This window comes from Dipodomys spectabilis, unplaced genomic scaffold (assembly GCF_019054845.1).
Source record: "Dipodomys spectabilis isolate Male_0828 unplaced genomic scaffold, ASM1905484v1 ptg000140l, whole genome shotgun sequence".
Lineage (NCBI taxonomy): Eukaryota > Metazoa > Chordata > Mammalia > Rodentia > Heteromyidae > Dipodomys > Dipodomys spectabilis.
In genome coordinates this window covers 8,079,762-8,093,094 of record NW_024870817.1, presented here as the reverse complement: position 1 = coordinate 8,093,094, position 13,333 = coordinate 8,079,762, and the positions used below count along the sequence as shown (strand labels likewise).

At 37.8% G+C, this 13,333-nt stretch overlaps 1 protein-coding gene across 6 annotated transcripts in view; it reads left to right on the top strand.

The window, feature by feature from the left end:
- Cast (calpastatin) overlaps positions 1 to 13,333 on the top strand; it is a 102,678-nt gene that overhangs the window by 6,324 nt on the left and 83,021 nt on the right. For all 6 annotated transcript variants that reach the window (XM_042690671.1, XM_042690670.1, XM_042690669.1 and 3 more), the window contains exon 2: positions 5,215 to 5,277. In XM_042690671.1, the coding sequence (XP_042546605.1) occupies positions 5,215 to 5,277 (63 nt within the window). The remainder of the gene's footprint in view (positions 1 to 5,214; positions 5,278 to 13,333) is intronic.

The following is a 13,333-nucleotide window of genomic DNA, read 5'->3' as shown; positions in this document are numbered from 1 at the left end:
GAAATTTTAGTGTTATGCCTGTAATTTGCTTTAGATTATTGGGAAAATGAATTTTCTATCCCTCAAGTTGGTATTATATGGAGGTATAATATGCTATCCTTTGGTGTTACATAGAGATGTAAGGATGATATAATATACAGTTATCAGATAGGCAAATTACAAAACAAAACTTGTCAGGGCTTAACAAGCAGGTGCCTTGAGTTCAAAACCCAGGATTAACAAAACAAAAACAAAAACTCCAAACAAGCAAAAAGCACTAAATTCTTTTTTCCTAATGTTTACAGCCTTAGAAAATGCCAGAAGCCAGGCACTTGTGGTTCACGCCTGTAATCCTAACTACTCAGGAAACAGATCTGAGGATCATGGTTCAAAGCCAGCTCAGTTAGGAAGCTCTATGAGACTCTTATCCCCAATAAAAACCACTCAGGAAACCAGAAGTGGCGCTGTGGCTCAAGTGGTAGAGAGTGCTAGCCTTGAGTTGAAGAGCTCAGGGACTGTGCCCAGGCCCATACTTCAAGCCCCATGACCGACAAAACAAAAAGAAGCCTTGAGATCTTTGCTTATTTCTCATGTTCATTTCAGTGTTAACAGTTCACCACAATTATATTAATACCAGGGTAAAAGAAGGGAATGGAATAATTGACAGTACTTTTCAAATAAGGTAGACATTGGGCAACCTCCTCTTTAATTTTTAACCTTTTCATAAATGTGCCATGTCCTGAGATAGGTACCATTTAGCTCACTTTACAAGGTGAAACTGAAAGGTTAAATGATTTGCCCAAGGTAACGTAGTCTTCCAAATCCACTCTCTTCTTATGCTGTTAGAATTTGTGGCAGTCTGCAAAAAGACAGAAAGGACTCTGAGACAAAAGTAATGTGTGATGCAGGAAGTTGGTAACCCAGGTTACAGAAAAGGCTGGGAAAACATCAGGGAAGGAGAAGGCAACTCATAGATTAGAAGCCACTACTAGTCCTAGGCTGTAGGGACAGAACAACATTACAGAAGTTGGAGTAACAAACATCTGGCTTGGCTTGCAGGAGTTATTGTGTATAGAGAAGCCCTAGAGCAAGAGTAGGGGAAGATCTAATATCTCCAGTTCCTCATCAACCCACCACCTTCCAATGCCTCTCATTGACCAAACCCAGCTTGAGGCCATCCACTAAGAAAATCTCCTGTGATCTCAACCGAGCAGAAGTGGAGCAAGGCACATAGGTCCAGATTCTGCCTTCAAGAAGACTATTTAGAAGCAAGACCAGCTCTACACCTTGGTCTATCAGTTGTCTGGCACATAATCTTGTTTTAAAAAGCAGGAAAGATACAAGACTGGGGTGGGGAGTGTGAGCACTAATTTTTACATTTTAAGTAGCTTCAAACTATATTTCAGCCTTTCTCTCTTATCTAGTTTACTGATAAGGAAAGTACTTCTCTAGCAATGTTTAGAAAGTTTTTTTTTGTCTTTGCTTTTATCTGTACTAGGACTACATCCTTGTCCTAGAAGGTTTTGTGTGCTGTATATTTTTAATGTGGTTATTTAATCTACATTGTCATGGTCCCACCCTGTGACTAAGAATATAATTTACCATCTGATTGGAAAGGCAATATGTATGTATGTATGTATGTATATATATATATATATATATATATATATATATATATATTAGGCAATTCGTCAGCAAGAAGTATACAATGAAGTGTTAATTTGTTTGCTTCACTAGGAAAATAGAGACTATTTTGCAAATATGAAGATAAGATGCTCCACTATCAGGGCAAAGCTCAGGACTGGGGACGGGAAATACTGGTGCAGACACAGGCCCTGAGCTCCCTCACCGAGCAGTCAGTTCACCAAGGAGAAGCCAGAATTGCCCTAGACTGTCTGACCCCAGGAACCTTCCTGTGGATACATACTCCGTGGGGACATATTCCATAAAGTGCTGCGAGGAGCAGAAGCTTCCTTTTCCTGTCATGGTGTCCATAAATCTTCCCTCAAAACCAGCAATTCCCAATGCCAACTACACATTATAATTAGTTGGACATTTAGAAAATATGTACATATTATTCAAACAAAATTTAACCCCTAACTCTCTGCACCAGTGTTTCCCAAGCTCCTTAGTGCTTAGGACAAGCTCTAAAAGATGATCCCTACTGCTAATCATGCTCAGTGTCCCCCTCTCCCAACATGTCTTTGCCAGTATTTAAAGTAGCCGCTATCTGCACTGGGAAGTCTAGGACTATGTATATCTGCCTTAGATCATGATATTACCACAGCTATCTCTGGATAGGTACATAATGCTCTCAGTGGGCTATCTCCAGGTTGAAAAGGGGCAATTTCCAAGTTTCCTGATAACTTTTACTCATTCAGATGTGATTTAGAAACCACATAGTTTACCCACTAAAGTTCATGATAAGTATTTTTTTCAGTGTCTGCTCAAGCAATAATACCACCACAACTTTATTTTAGATGTTTCTGTCTCCTCCTAAAAGGAATTTTGTACTTAATTTTTTTTCCAATTTCAGAAACCCAAAACCTTTTATATTCTTTTTGCAGCTAATTTTGTTTTGTTTAGAGCAATAGACTCAAAGCTTTGCTTTCTTTTTTGTTCTTATCTTTGTATTTATATATTTATTCTGGTACTAGGCTTGAACTCAGGGCCTAAGCACTGTCCTTTTCTTTTTCACTCAAGGCTAGCTCTCTATCACTCAAGCCTCAGCTCCATGTCTGGCATTTTTTTGTTTGTTGGCTAACTGAAGGTAAGAGTCTATATGGATTTTTCTGCCTCGGATGGCTTCAAACCATGGTCCTCAGATCTCAGCCTCCTGAGTAGCTAGGATTACAGGAATGAACCACCCATGCCTGGCTTTTAAAAATTATTTTAGATTGATTGCTTTTAATGATATGGGGGCTTAAACTCGGGCATCTTGCTTGCTAGGGAGGCATGATCAAATGATTTCTTGATGTAGTTCACAAGATCCTAACTAGCTTGTAGCCAATAAACTTTGATCAGACTATAGTCTTCACTGTTGTAAGCTAAGTAGAAAATCAACATAAAGATCTCACAGAATGACAATGAGTACTCCCCAGAGATGAGATGTTATGGGAAGCAAAGGAGACCACAAAAGGAAGTTCCTAGCACTGGCATTAGTTTCTTTTCACTCAAGTAGAATTCTTCATTGATGTGGTTTGATTTTCTTATATTCGAATCTGTTTTGCGTCCCTGGTCCCTGCCTCTCACCTCAACTAGACATAATAGTGCTAGCCAATTTTTTTTTCTCTTCCGCCCTAGAAAGATTCACTACCAGTGGCTGAGATGGATCAAATTTGACATGTATCATTCCAAAATATTTCATTCCATCAGCTTAATTATATGAACAGTGCTCCATTATCCCAGGAACTTAAAAATTGAACATTTAGAATCCCTTCCAGTGAAAAGATTTGATTTTACATTACTAACAGACTGTTGAATATTGAATAAACCCCTCAAGAAATGATCAGGGCAATGGTTAGTTTATACAGTTACTATTTGTAAGAGATTGAATGCTAGTAGGGAACTATGGTGTTGGGTTAATGTGGGAAAAGGTGCTTAATTTAAGGAAATGTTTGGTGTTTGAAATAGTGTTAAAGTTTCGGAAGTACACAATTTATTTTCGAGTGCAAGTACATATAGATGTGTGTGTGTGTATGTGTGTGTGTGTGTGTGTGTGTGTGTGTGTGTGTGCGCTCACACATCTGTGAGGGGCCATGTATACATGGATGTGTTTGTGTAAATGAAAAAATACAACAAAAGTGTCAATAAGTGATGAATCTGATTACTGGTAATATAGGCATTCAAGTTATAGTCTTTCCAACTTTTCTATATGTTCAAATTTTTCATAATAAAGCTAGATTTTAAAAGGAAATTGAAAAATTTAATCCTCAGTGTTCTGAAGTGTGTTGGAAAATGACTATAAATGATTTTTGTTTATTTTATATTTTTCTATTTATCTATATTTCTATTTTCTATTTATCTATATTTCTATTTATATTTTCTATTTTTCTACTTATTGGGAACAAATAATTATTTTGAATTACAAAACGGAAATACTTACATTGTTAAGTTATTAAAACTCAAAATAAAAAAATATGAATTACATATAACTTTCCCAGACTGTATTTTTATTTCTATAAAACTTGGAAGATTTTGAGCCTTTCAGTGGGAGCAGCTAGTTGGTTAATGTAGAGGGCTAGAATGGAATCCCTTTGAATCACCACAAAGAAAAAAATGAATGTTTGAATTTTTCATCTAAATACATATATTTTATTTATTTATTTTTTAATTTTAATTTTTTTGTTGTTGTTGGTTATGGAGCTTGAACTCTGGGCCTAGGCTCTGTCTCTGAGCTCTTCAGCTCAAGGTGAGCACTCTACCACTTGAGCCACAGGGCCATATCTGGTTTTCTGGTGGTTAATTGGAGACCAGAGTCTTATCGAGGTTCCTGGCTGGGCTGGCTTTGAACTGCAATTCTCAGATCTCAGCCTCCTGAGTAGCTAGGGTTACAAGTGTGAGCCACCAGTGCCTGGCTTTTGTGGTTTATTTTATAACAAAAACAGGAGTGATATGCTTTTCAAAGCTTCTGAGTTCCGTATAAAAATACATTCATCACTAGTGTCTTTGTAAAATATTAATAATTCTGTTCCTACACATAATGAGATTCTAATTAATTGGAGAAATTGCATGTGTGGTTATCATTTTGCATTGGCGCATATTCAGATGGAAGAACTGTAGGAATTTCCAACAGCTGGTGGAAGTTGTGGATGGCCAAGAAGGATGTGGTGAACACCTTGTGTTCATGCTGAGCTGGGGCTTAAGTCTGATTTCAGATGCAACATTGTTCTTATGAGATCTCATCTCCATGATGAACCTGATGTCTCTTATACTTGTAATTTGGATTTCAAAACACCATGAAACATTTTGTAGTAGACAAGATTAGGGCACTATCATCAATTCTGTATCTGGTTAATTACCATCTGACTTTCAGGATTTCAAATGAGTGGCTATATCACCACCTTGATTTTTGAAACCTATAAATATAGAATTGCTAGTATTCTATACTGGAAAATTAAAAGGGGTGCTTATTTGTAAAGTTTGTGTCTTTAGTGTTTCTGGGTTAGAGGCACTATTATCCTGTGTAACCCTCCTCTATTAAACATTATCTTTTTTTGTTTTACATTTTTACAGCATGTCAATGAAAAAAGCAGTGGATCATCTTCTAAACAAGGAGAAAAGAAAGGATCGGATGAGGTAATTTCCACAATATTGTAAATGATTTTCTCTTGTCTTTAAGGTTTTTTTTTTGTTGTTGTTTGTTTGTTTTTCTCCGTCATGGGGCTTGAATTCTGGGCCTGGGCGCTGTCCCTCAGCTCTTCAGCTTAAGGCTAGAACTCTACCACCTGAACTACAGCACCACTTCCAGTTTTCTGGTGATTAATTGGAGATAAGAGTGTCAAGGACTTCTTGCCCGAGCTGGCTTTGAACCAAGATTCTCAGATCTCAGCCACCGGAGTAGCTAAGATTACAGGTGTAAGCCATCAGCACCCAGCTTCTTGTCTTTAAGTTTTGACTTCTGTCTTGAACTATTAAATAATGATGTCGTAAGGAATCTTGTGAATACTGACAAGTTTAGTCTTAAATCAGATTTGATTCAAGAGTATAAGTGGAAGTCATGAAAGTAATTTTAAGTGATTCTTAAAACAAACCCTTGCAGCTAGCTACAATTTAGAACTAGAACTCATTATTTTAAATTTTATGATCTTTACTTGTACAAAGGAGTTTCTATTCAACAAAATATTACATGAATACAGTGCATCTTGATCAATGTCACCCCTTTTATATTCTCCCCCATCCCTCCCAACCATACCCCTTTCCTCAATGTTTTAAATTTTATAGAATATATATTGAGTTTTTAAAGCATTTACTTGTTCGGCTGGTGAGCATGATAGATAAAGAAGGGAAATCAAAAGCTGTGGTGTGAAAGGAAATATTTTTGTAAGTATGTACCATGAAAGAACAGCTATGGCCTAGTTTAACCAGTCATTCAGGTTTGGAGACAAAAGGAAACCATTTTTATTTGTATCATATCTGTGGAAATACTAGTAAAATTAAATCTCCCCACTTTCTGATGGAATTTCTTTATACCTATGAATTTCTCCTTTTACTGAATGATGCCCTGTTGTTTATATGCACGTCAACACTGACCTACTTCACTGTTTAGGGTCATGTGAAAGTTCTGTCCTTCAAGCCTTACTGGATTTACCTCCTTTTGTTGCTTTCTAGCACATTCCATTCACTAGTCCCTGAGTGTTTCTATTGTTTATCTTTGCAAAAAAATTTTTGGCAGTATTGGGGTGTGAGCTCAGTGCTTCCTGCTTACTAAGCAGGTGCTCTACCACTTCAGCCATTCTATCAGTCTCTTTTAGCATTGGCCATTTTTGAGATAGAATCTTGCTTTATGCCCGTGTTAGTCTGTGCAGTGATGCTCCTATTTGTGCTTCTCCACATTGCTGGGATGGCAGGTGCCCTTCACTAAACACAGCCCTTTAGATAGCTTGCGGATGACAGGTAGGTATGTGCCACTGAGCTCAGCCATTGGTTGAGATGGGCTGACGTCCAAAGTGGTTCCTCAGGCTCTACTTCTCAAGTTGTTAGGATTATGGGCTTGAGACATCATGCCTACCTCTATCATTTCTTACCATAGAAATTTAAAGAAAAAGAAAAACAACTTTGCCTATGGAAGACAAACATAAAAACAATAAAATAAAAAGTAAGATTTCCTACTGTTCCCTTAAAAAATTATTAAGCTTAAAACTTACACATAACTGACCCCATGGCACATATGATATCTGACTATTTATCTAGATCGCAAAGCCTCTCACCTCTATATTGATAATAGACTTGGAAAACAGTGAAGAAGCCCTATTATAAATGCTATCAGGAAAGAGCTCAAAGTGTCTGTGTATGCAGAGATAGACTATACTTTGATTTTGAAATGTATCTCGAAAGGAAGAAGGGATTTTTCATATATCTGTAAGCAATTCAAACAATTGTGAGGTTGTTTTACAACGTCACTGGGAAATTCACATTTGCAGTCCTGCCCTTATGCAGGAGCCTGGGAGTATCAGGGTTTTTTGTTGTTGTTTGTTTCAGTTTTGGTTTTGTTTTTCCCTGCTTCTTTTAACCAGCAGCAATGAAGATAGGAGAGAGTCTGTCTTATTCCTATGGTATGAATTATTGCTTTTGATGAAACAGTTTATTTGAAAGAATGACTCATGAATCAAGCAGTACTCAAAACTGGAAGAGTATCACAGAGTTTTGGTCTCTCACCAAGTTCTGCCCATGTCTTTTTTTTCCAGGGAAGTTAAAAGAGTAGGCTTTTGATTGCTAAGATAAATTTCCAAGATGAACTGTTCCTAGAGTTTCTAATTACTTATGCAAGGTGTGACTAAGTATTGGCAAGGGACAGTTTAAGGAAGCTAACCTACCTTAGACATTATTTTAGTCTGTATGTTCACGATGATAAAACCATGTGTCATATGGGTTTGCTGTTTGTCCTACTCATCATCTAAGATCAGTTCCATCTTTTCTTCTCATTATTGCTGGAGATAGATTCTCTGACTTTTCTAACTTCTTTTATCAGTATTTTGCTCAGAAATGAGATTAAGAAAGTTTTAGCCATCAACATCCCCAGCCATAAAGGAAATGTAAATCAAAATAACATTGAAATTCTATCTCACCCCAGTTAGATTGGCCAACATTGAGAATTTGAACAACAAATGCTGGCAGGGACATGGGAGAAAAGGAACCATATTGTACTGTCAGTAGGAATGTAAACTAATACAACCACTGTGAATGGCAGTTTTGAGGTTCCTCAAAAAATTAAATGTGGAACTTTGCTAGATCCAGGCATACCACTCTTGGGGCATCTCCCCAAAACATAGCAACTCAGGATATAGTAAAGTCATCCATGTTCATTGCTGCACTGTTCACAATAACAGTTTCTACATAAATATATAGAAACAACCCAGAAGCCCTACAGTAGATGAATGAATGAATGAACTATGCAACTTGTGAGAAGGGGCAGAGCAGGGAACTAGGAGAGAGCCAAGGAATGGGTGACTTTGTCCAAGAAAAATTGTGTCCATTACTTGACTTATGGAATTGTAACCCTTCTGTACAATACCTGGGTAATCACAATAAAATTACGTTTTTAAAAAGAAAGTTTGATCCAGATGTTGTCTGTCTTGTCTGTAATCCCAGTTACTCAGGAAGCTGAGACAGGACGATCCCAGTTAAAGGCCAGTCTAGGCAACATATTAACATGCTATCTCAAAAGTAAAACAAATCATACCAAAACAAATATTTCTGGAAGTGTGATAATACATTTTCAAGTTAGTACGCTCCACGAAAGATGAACTGATTATCACCAAGAATATGAAAATGTTCTGATAAGGTCTTTGAAACCAAATCATATTGAGAATTTGCTTTCTGTATTTCTGGAATCCTTGGGAGTTTCTCTTCTTTCTCAATTACTTTTCTGCATTTCACTTAGAAGTGTAACAAAGACTCCAAGAGGTTAACATTAGAGTATATAGCCAGAAAAAAAAATGTTGAGAATCAAGTGAGAACCACCATTATATTCTACAAATTTCACAACTCTTTCGTTTGCTATTGTCAATAGATCTTGCCATTTTGCGGGGAGGGGGGGATGTGACTTCTGTATATTAAAGGGATATGAAGATATCTGCAGCAATTTTAATAGAGTGATGCAACTAAACTATCATTTGTTAATACTGCATTTGTAATACAAATTCCTGAGAATGGAATAGGGCAAATACCTAGGAAAATGTGGTTGTTTGTACCAGTCATTATGGGTTTGTCAAGTTCTTCACCAATATTGGGGAATTTTGAGACCAAATGGTGCTGGACTTACAAGCCTAAGATAGAATGACTAGACAACAGGAAAAGGAAGCACGAAGACATTTAACATGAGCATCTTTAAATACAGTGGAAAAAGAACTCTTCCAAAACCTATAATCAAGTCTATTTAAAGTACTTGACTGACATACCTGGCCACACTTGGGGGGAGGGAGTTTGGGGAAAGGTTTGTTTCTTAGCAAATTTTTTAACAAGGCCCTGGAGAATGAAATTTAAAACATAAAGTGGGCATGATCTTACAGAGTCAATTTTAAAATCTTCAAATATAAAATGTATGCACTTTTATGACTAAGGGAAGGAAGATGTGAGTATAAGAGTGTTTCAAAGGAAAATATATTTAATACAATTTTATTGTCTTAGTAGAGTAAGCAGATTCTTTTTCCTGGTTATTTACCTTTTTCTTTTAAAATACCCTCCTCCAGAATTGTAGCCTTTAGAAAGTGGCCACTATTTACATCCTGGTGCATGTCCTTATGTTTTGTGTGTGTGTGTACAGTGATCTTTCAGTATCTGTAAGAAGTTGGATCCAGGAACCCATACAGATACTAAAACCTGACTGATGCTTAAGTCCCTTATTTAAGTGATATTCTATCTCCATATAACTTAAATTTTCTGGTGTAGTTTAAATAATCTCTAGATCACTTATAGTACCTAATGCAAAGTAAAATGTATGCAAATAGTTGTTATACTGTTTTTGAAAATAATTGATGAATGTCCATATGTGTTTGGGTTTTTTCCAAGTATTTTTTATGCAATGCAGATTGAATTCGTAAATATTAAATTCACAGATATGGATGGCTGAATGTATATTTATCTTTAATAAGATATCACATATCCCAGTTTTTGAGCAACGATAGCAAAGGTGCATCATTAACAAGGCCTAGAATAAACAAAATGCTTCAAGATATATAAATCTTTTCAAATTAAAGAAACAGTATTCAAGACAGGTGCCAGTGGCTCATGCCTGTAATCCTAGCAATTCAGCAGGCTGGGATCTGAGGATTATGGTTTGAAGCCAGCCTGGGCAGAAAAGTCCCCCTGAGACTCTTTTTTTTTTTTTTTTTCCATTTAATCCCTAAACTGGAAGTGGCACTGTGGCTCAAAATGGTAGGATGCTAGCCTTGAGCAAGAGCTGAGGGACAGTGCCCAGGCCCTGAGTTCAAGCCCCATAACAGAAGAAAGAAAGAAAGAAAGAAAGAGAAAGAAAGAAAGAAAGAAAGAAAGAAAGGAAAGAAAGAAAGAAAGAAAGAAAGGAAGGAAGGAAGGAAGGAAGGAAGGAAGGAAGGAAGGAAGGAAGGAAGGAAGGAAGGAAGGAAAGAGGGGAGGAGTAAGAGAGGGAGGGAAGGAGGGAGAGGGAAAGGGAGAGGGAAGGAAAGGAAAGGAAAGAGAGAGAATATTCAGCAAAGGGGGCTTTGAAAATCCATAAAACTCTTTATTCAAGAATCTAGGCATTCAGTAGGCTTTATTTTTATTTATTTTTTTGGTCCGGTCATGGGGTCTGAACTCTGGGCCTGGGCGCTGTCCCTCAGCTCTTCAGCTCAAGGCTAGCGCTCTACCACTTGAGCCACAGTGCCACTTCCGGCTTTTTTTCTTTCTGCTTATGTGGTGCTGAGGAATCGAACCCAGGGCCTCAGGCATGCAAGGCAAGCGCTCTACCACTGAGCCACCTTCCCAGCCCCTCAGTAGGCTTTAATCTGGTCAGTATTTTGTGTTTGCTCTGCTTTTGGGGGGAGGGGATTTCTTCAATAAGTGATCTGGAACTGTGCCCCTAAGAGCAATGATGCCCTTAGCCAACCTGGAAGTGCAGTGCAGCAAGCATTCTATTGAGGTAATGTCATTGCCAAGGAGTCCATACTAACTGTGAGATGTCTATTGTGACTCCTGAACTCATGTCAAAGTGCCAAGAAACAGAGCTGCAGAGCTGTGCCAAGACCACTTATGCTTATTTTCTTGGTGACTCAGATTGTAGTGTCTAACACCAAATCCATCTGGACTTAAGAAGACTGCAATTCTTTTAGACTTATATCTATTCATTAGGGTGGCTTTCTAGCATTAACCCTGCAAAGTAACCCAGAGCCCCTAGGGTCTTTTTAGCTAGTATTCATTGAGCAATTACATATTTATCTGTGGGTAGATGTATGTAATTGACAGAGTTCATACAAGGCAAAAAATACCGTAAATGCATAGAGTACTCCAAAGAGTATCAGCCCATTGTTGAAATAAATTCTTATTTCTTCTATAGTTAAAAACAAAAAACAAACACAAGAAACAAAAAAAAAAAACACCTTCTTTTCTCCTAATATACCCTCATAACAAAATACTTCTGATCACAAACATTCCTGGAAGTTTCTTCCATACAAGCAATTCTTCATTGCCCAGTTAGGATACCCATTAAGTGTTGTACAGTTCAACAAATTTTGAGAATAAAACAGAGGTAGTACAAATGGTACTAATTAAGGGTTCCTTTACTACCCCTATTTCAGGTGCCAAACAAAAACCCCAGGTTGGTACCAATGCTACTAATCAAGCAACAATGCATCAAGTTTTTATGACTCCTTTCATGGACTTAATAATTAATCCAAGATTTGTTCAGAGATTTTTGGGAAACATTCATTAGCCCAATTACTATATAATAAAAGATATGTTAAAAGATACAGATGAACATATAGATGAAGAAGTTCATAAAGTAAGGTGTTAGTAGATCCAGAACCCAGCAGTTTTTTTTCCACCCTTCTAGCACATGTATATATCCACCATCCTGAAAGGGTTTATCATGTAGGCATAATTATTAACTCTACTTCTAACCCCTCTTCCTTCTCCTAAAGGGGGTGGGGTGGGACTTAAAGATTCCTGAGAGTAACCATTTGGTTTTCCTGGTGACCAGCCTGTACCCAGAAACCAACCAAAAATCACTTCCTGAGAGCAAAGATGTTTCTACTCACCCATGGAAATTCCTAGGGATTTAGAGTCTCTGTAACAAACAAACAAACAAAAAAACAAGGTTAAGCACAAAATATGAGGAAAAGATCCTCCAATTGCTATTACTATTGCACTGTATTACTATATATCTTTTAGGAGCTCTGTGCTAGAAACCCAGAACATATATCACACATTCTAAAGGCTGTTCTTATACATTAACACAGCTTAGAAACAACTTTCAAAAGTTGTTTCTAAGTAATTTAACTGTGTTTCACTTCTTGGATCAAAGGACTAGTCCTAATAAAAAAACACAAATCACTTGTTTCTATCTAGTGAAAAATGTATTTTTTGTTTTGATTATAGGAATAATGAAACCTCATAGGAAGTTTGTAACAGTTACTGTGTAGTCTTATCAGTTAAAACCACACTCATGTTGTTCGAGGTGGTCAGTCTGTTCCATTGTTACCTGTTCAAGGACTCTAGGCCTTGTTTGTCACAGCAGGGGGTTCTCATCTCATTTAACTCCCCAAGTCACTCGAGATATGAATAGAGTTATGCACATTATTCCAATTAGAAATTCGGTTGTAAAAAGGATTTAAAGTTTCTGGGAGTGAAGGCCCACATAACTGTAATCCCAGCCTCAGAGGAGGCAGAAGCAAGAGGATTACCAGAATGAGGCCAGTCTGGGCAAAATGGTAGCAAGACCTGTCTCACAAACAAAGCAAACACAAGCAGCTTAGGTGTGTGGTGTGGTGTGTTAGAGTACTTGCCTGGCATACAGAAGGCCGTGGTTCAGTCTCAGTGCTGAGAGAGACAGAGAGAGACAGACACATGGAGGGGGAAAGAGGGAGGGGGGGTCATGAATTTACTCAAAATTTCAAAGCTGGCATGGGATTGACTAGGATTTCACCACGTACATGAAAGGGTGAGACCATTATCCTGGAGATTTGGTATTCTCACCTTTGTATTGTCACCATGTCTCAGAACACCATGAGGCTTCCTTCAGGGTACCATTGCCCATATTTAGGCAGGAGTAACCTAGCAGCTTTTTGACTGCCTCTTACAACTTCATTATTTTGAAAATAGCTTTTATAAATTGAGTTCTGAGCCAGAAAAATCTTTATTATGAACTATAAGAGATCTGTGAAAGTTATCTGGTTAATTCCTTTTATGTCTCCCCAACACCCCAGGTACAATTGATCACAGACCTCAGTATGCTATATCTTGAACACTGCACAAACATGAGGTGTCTGCTGACCTCTCAGCTAGCAAGCTGGTTTTGGATATCAGGGAGCTGCTTCCAGTGGTACAGATTCTTCATCCATGTGCACACGGCTGTGCACACTCACAAGTCTGCTAATGAGCCAGGGGGTACCTCACAAGTCCCCTGACCGTGACCCAGACTTGGTGTCTTGGAATTTGGATTCAGCAGAGACACACAATGCAT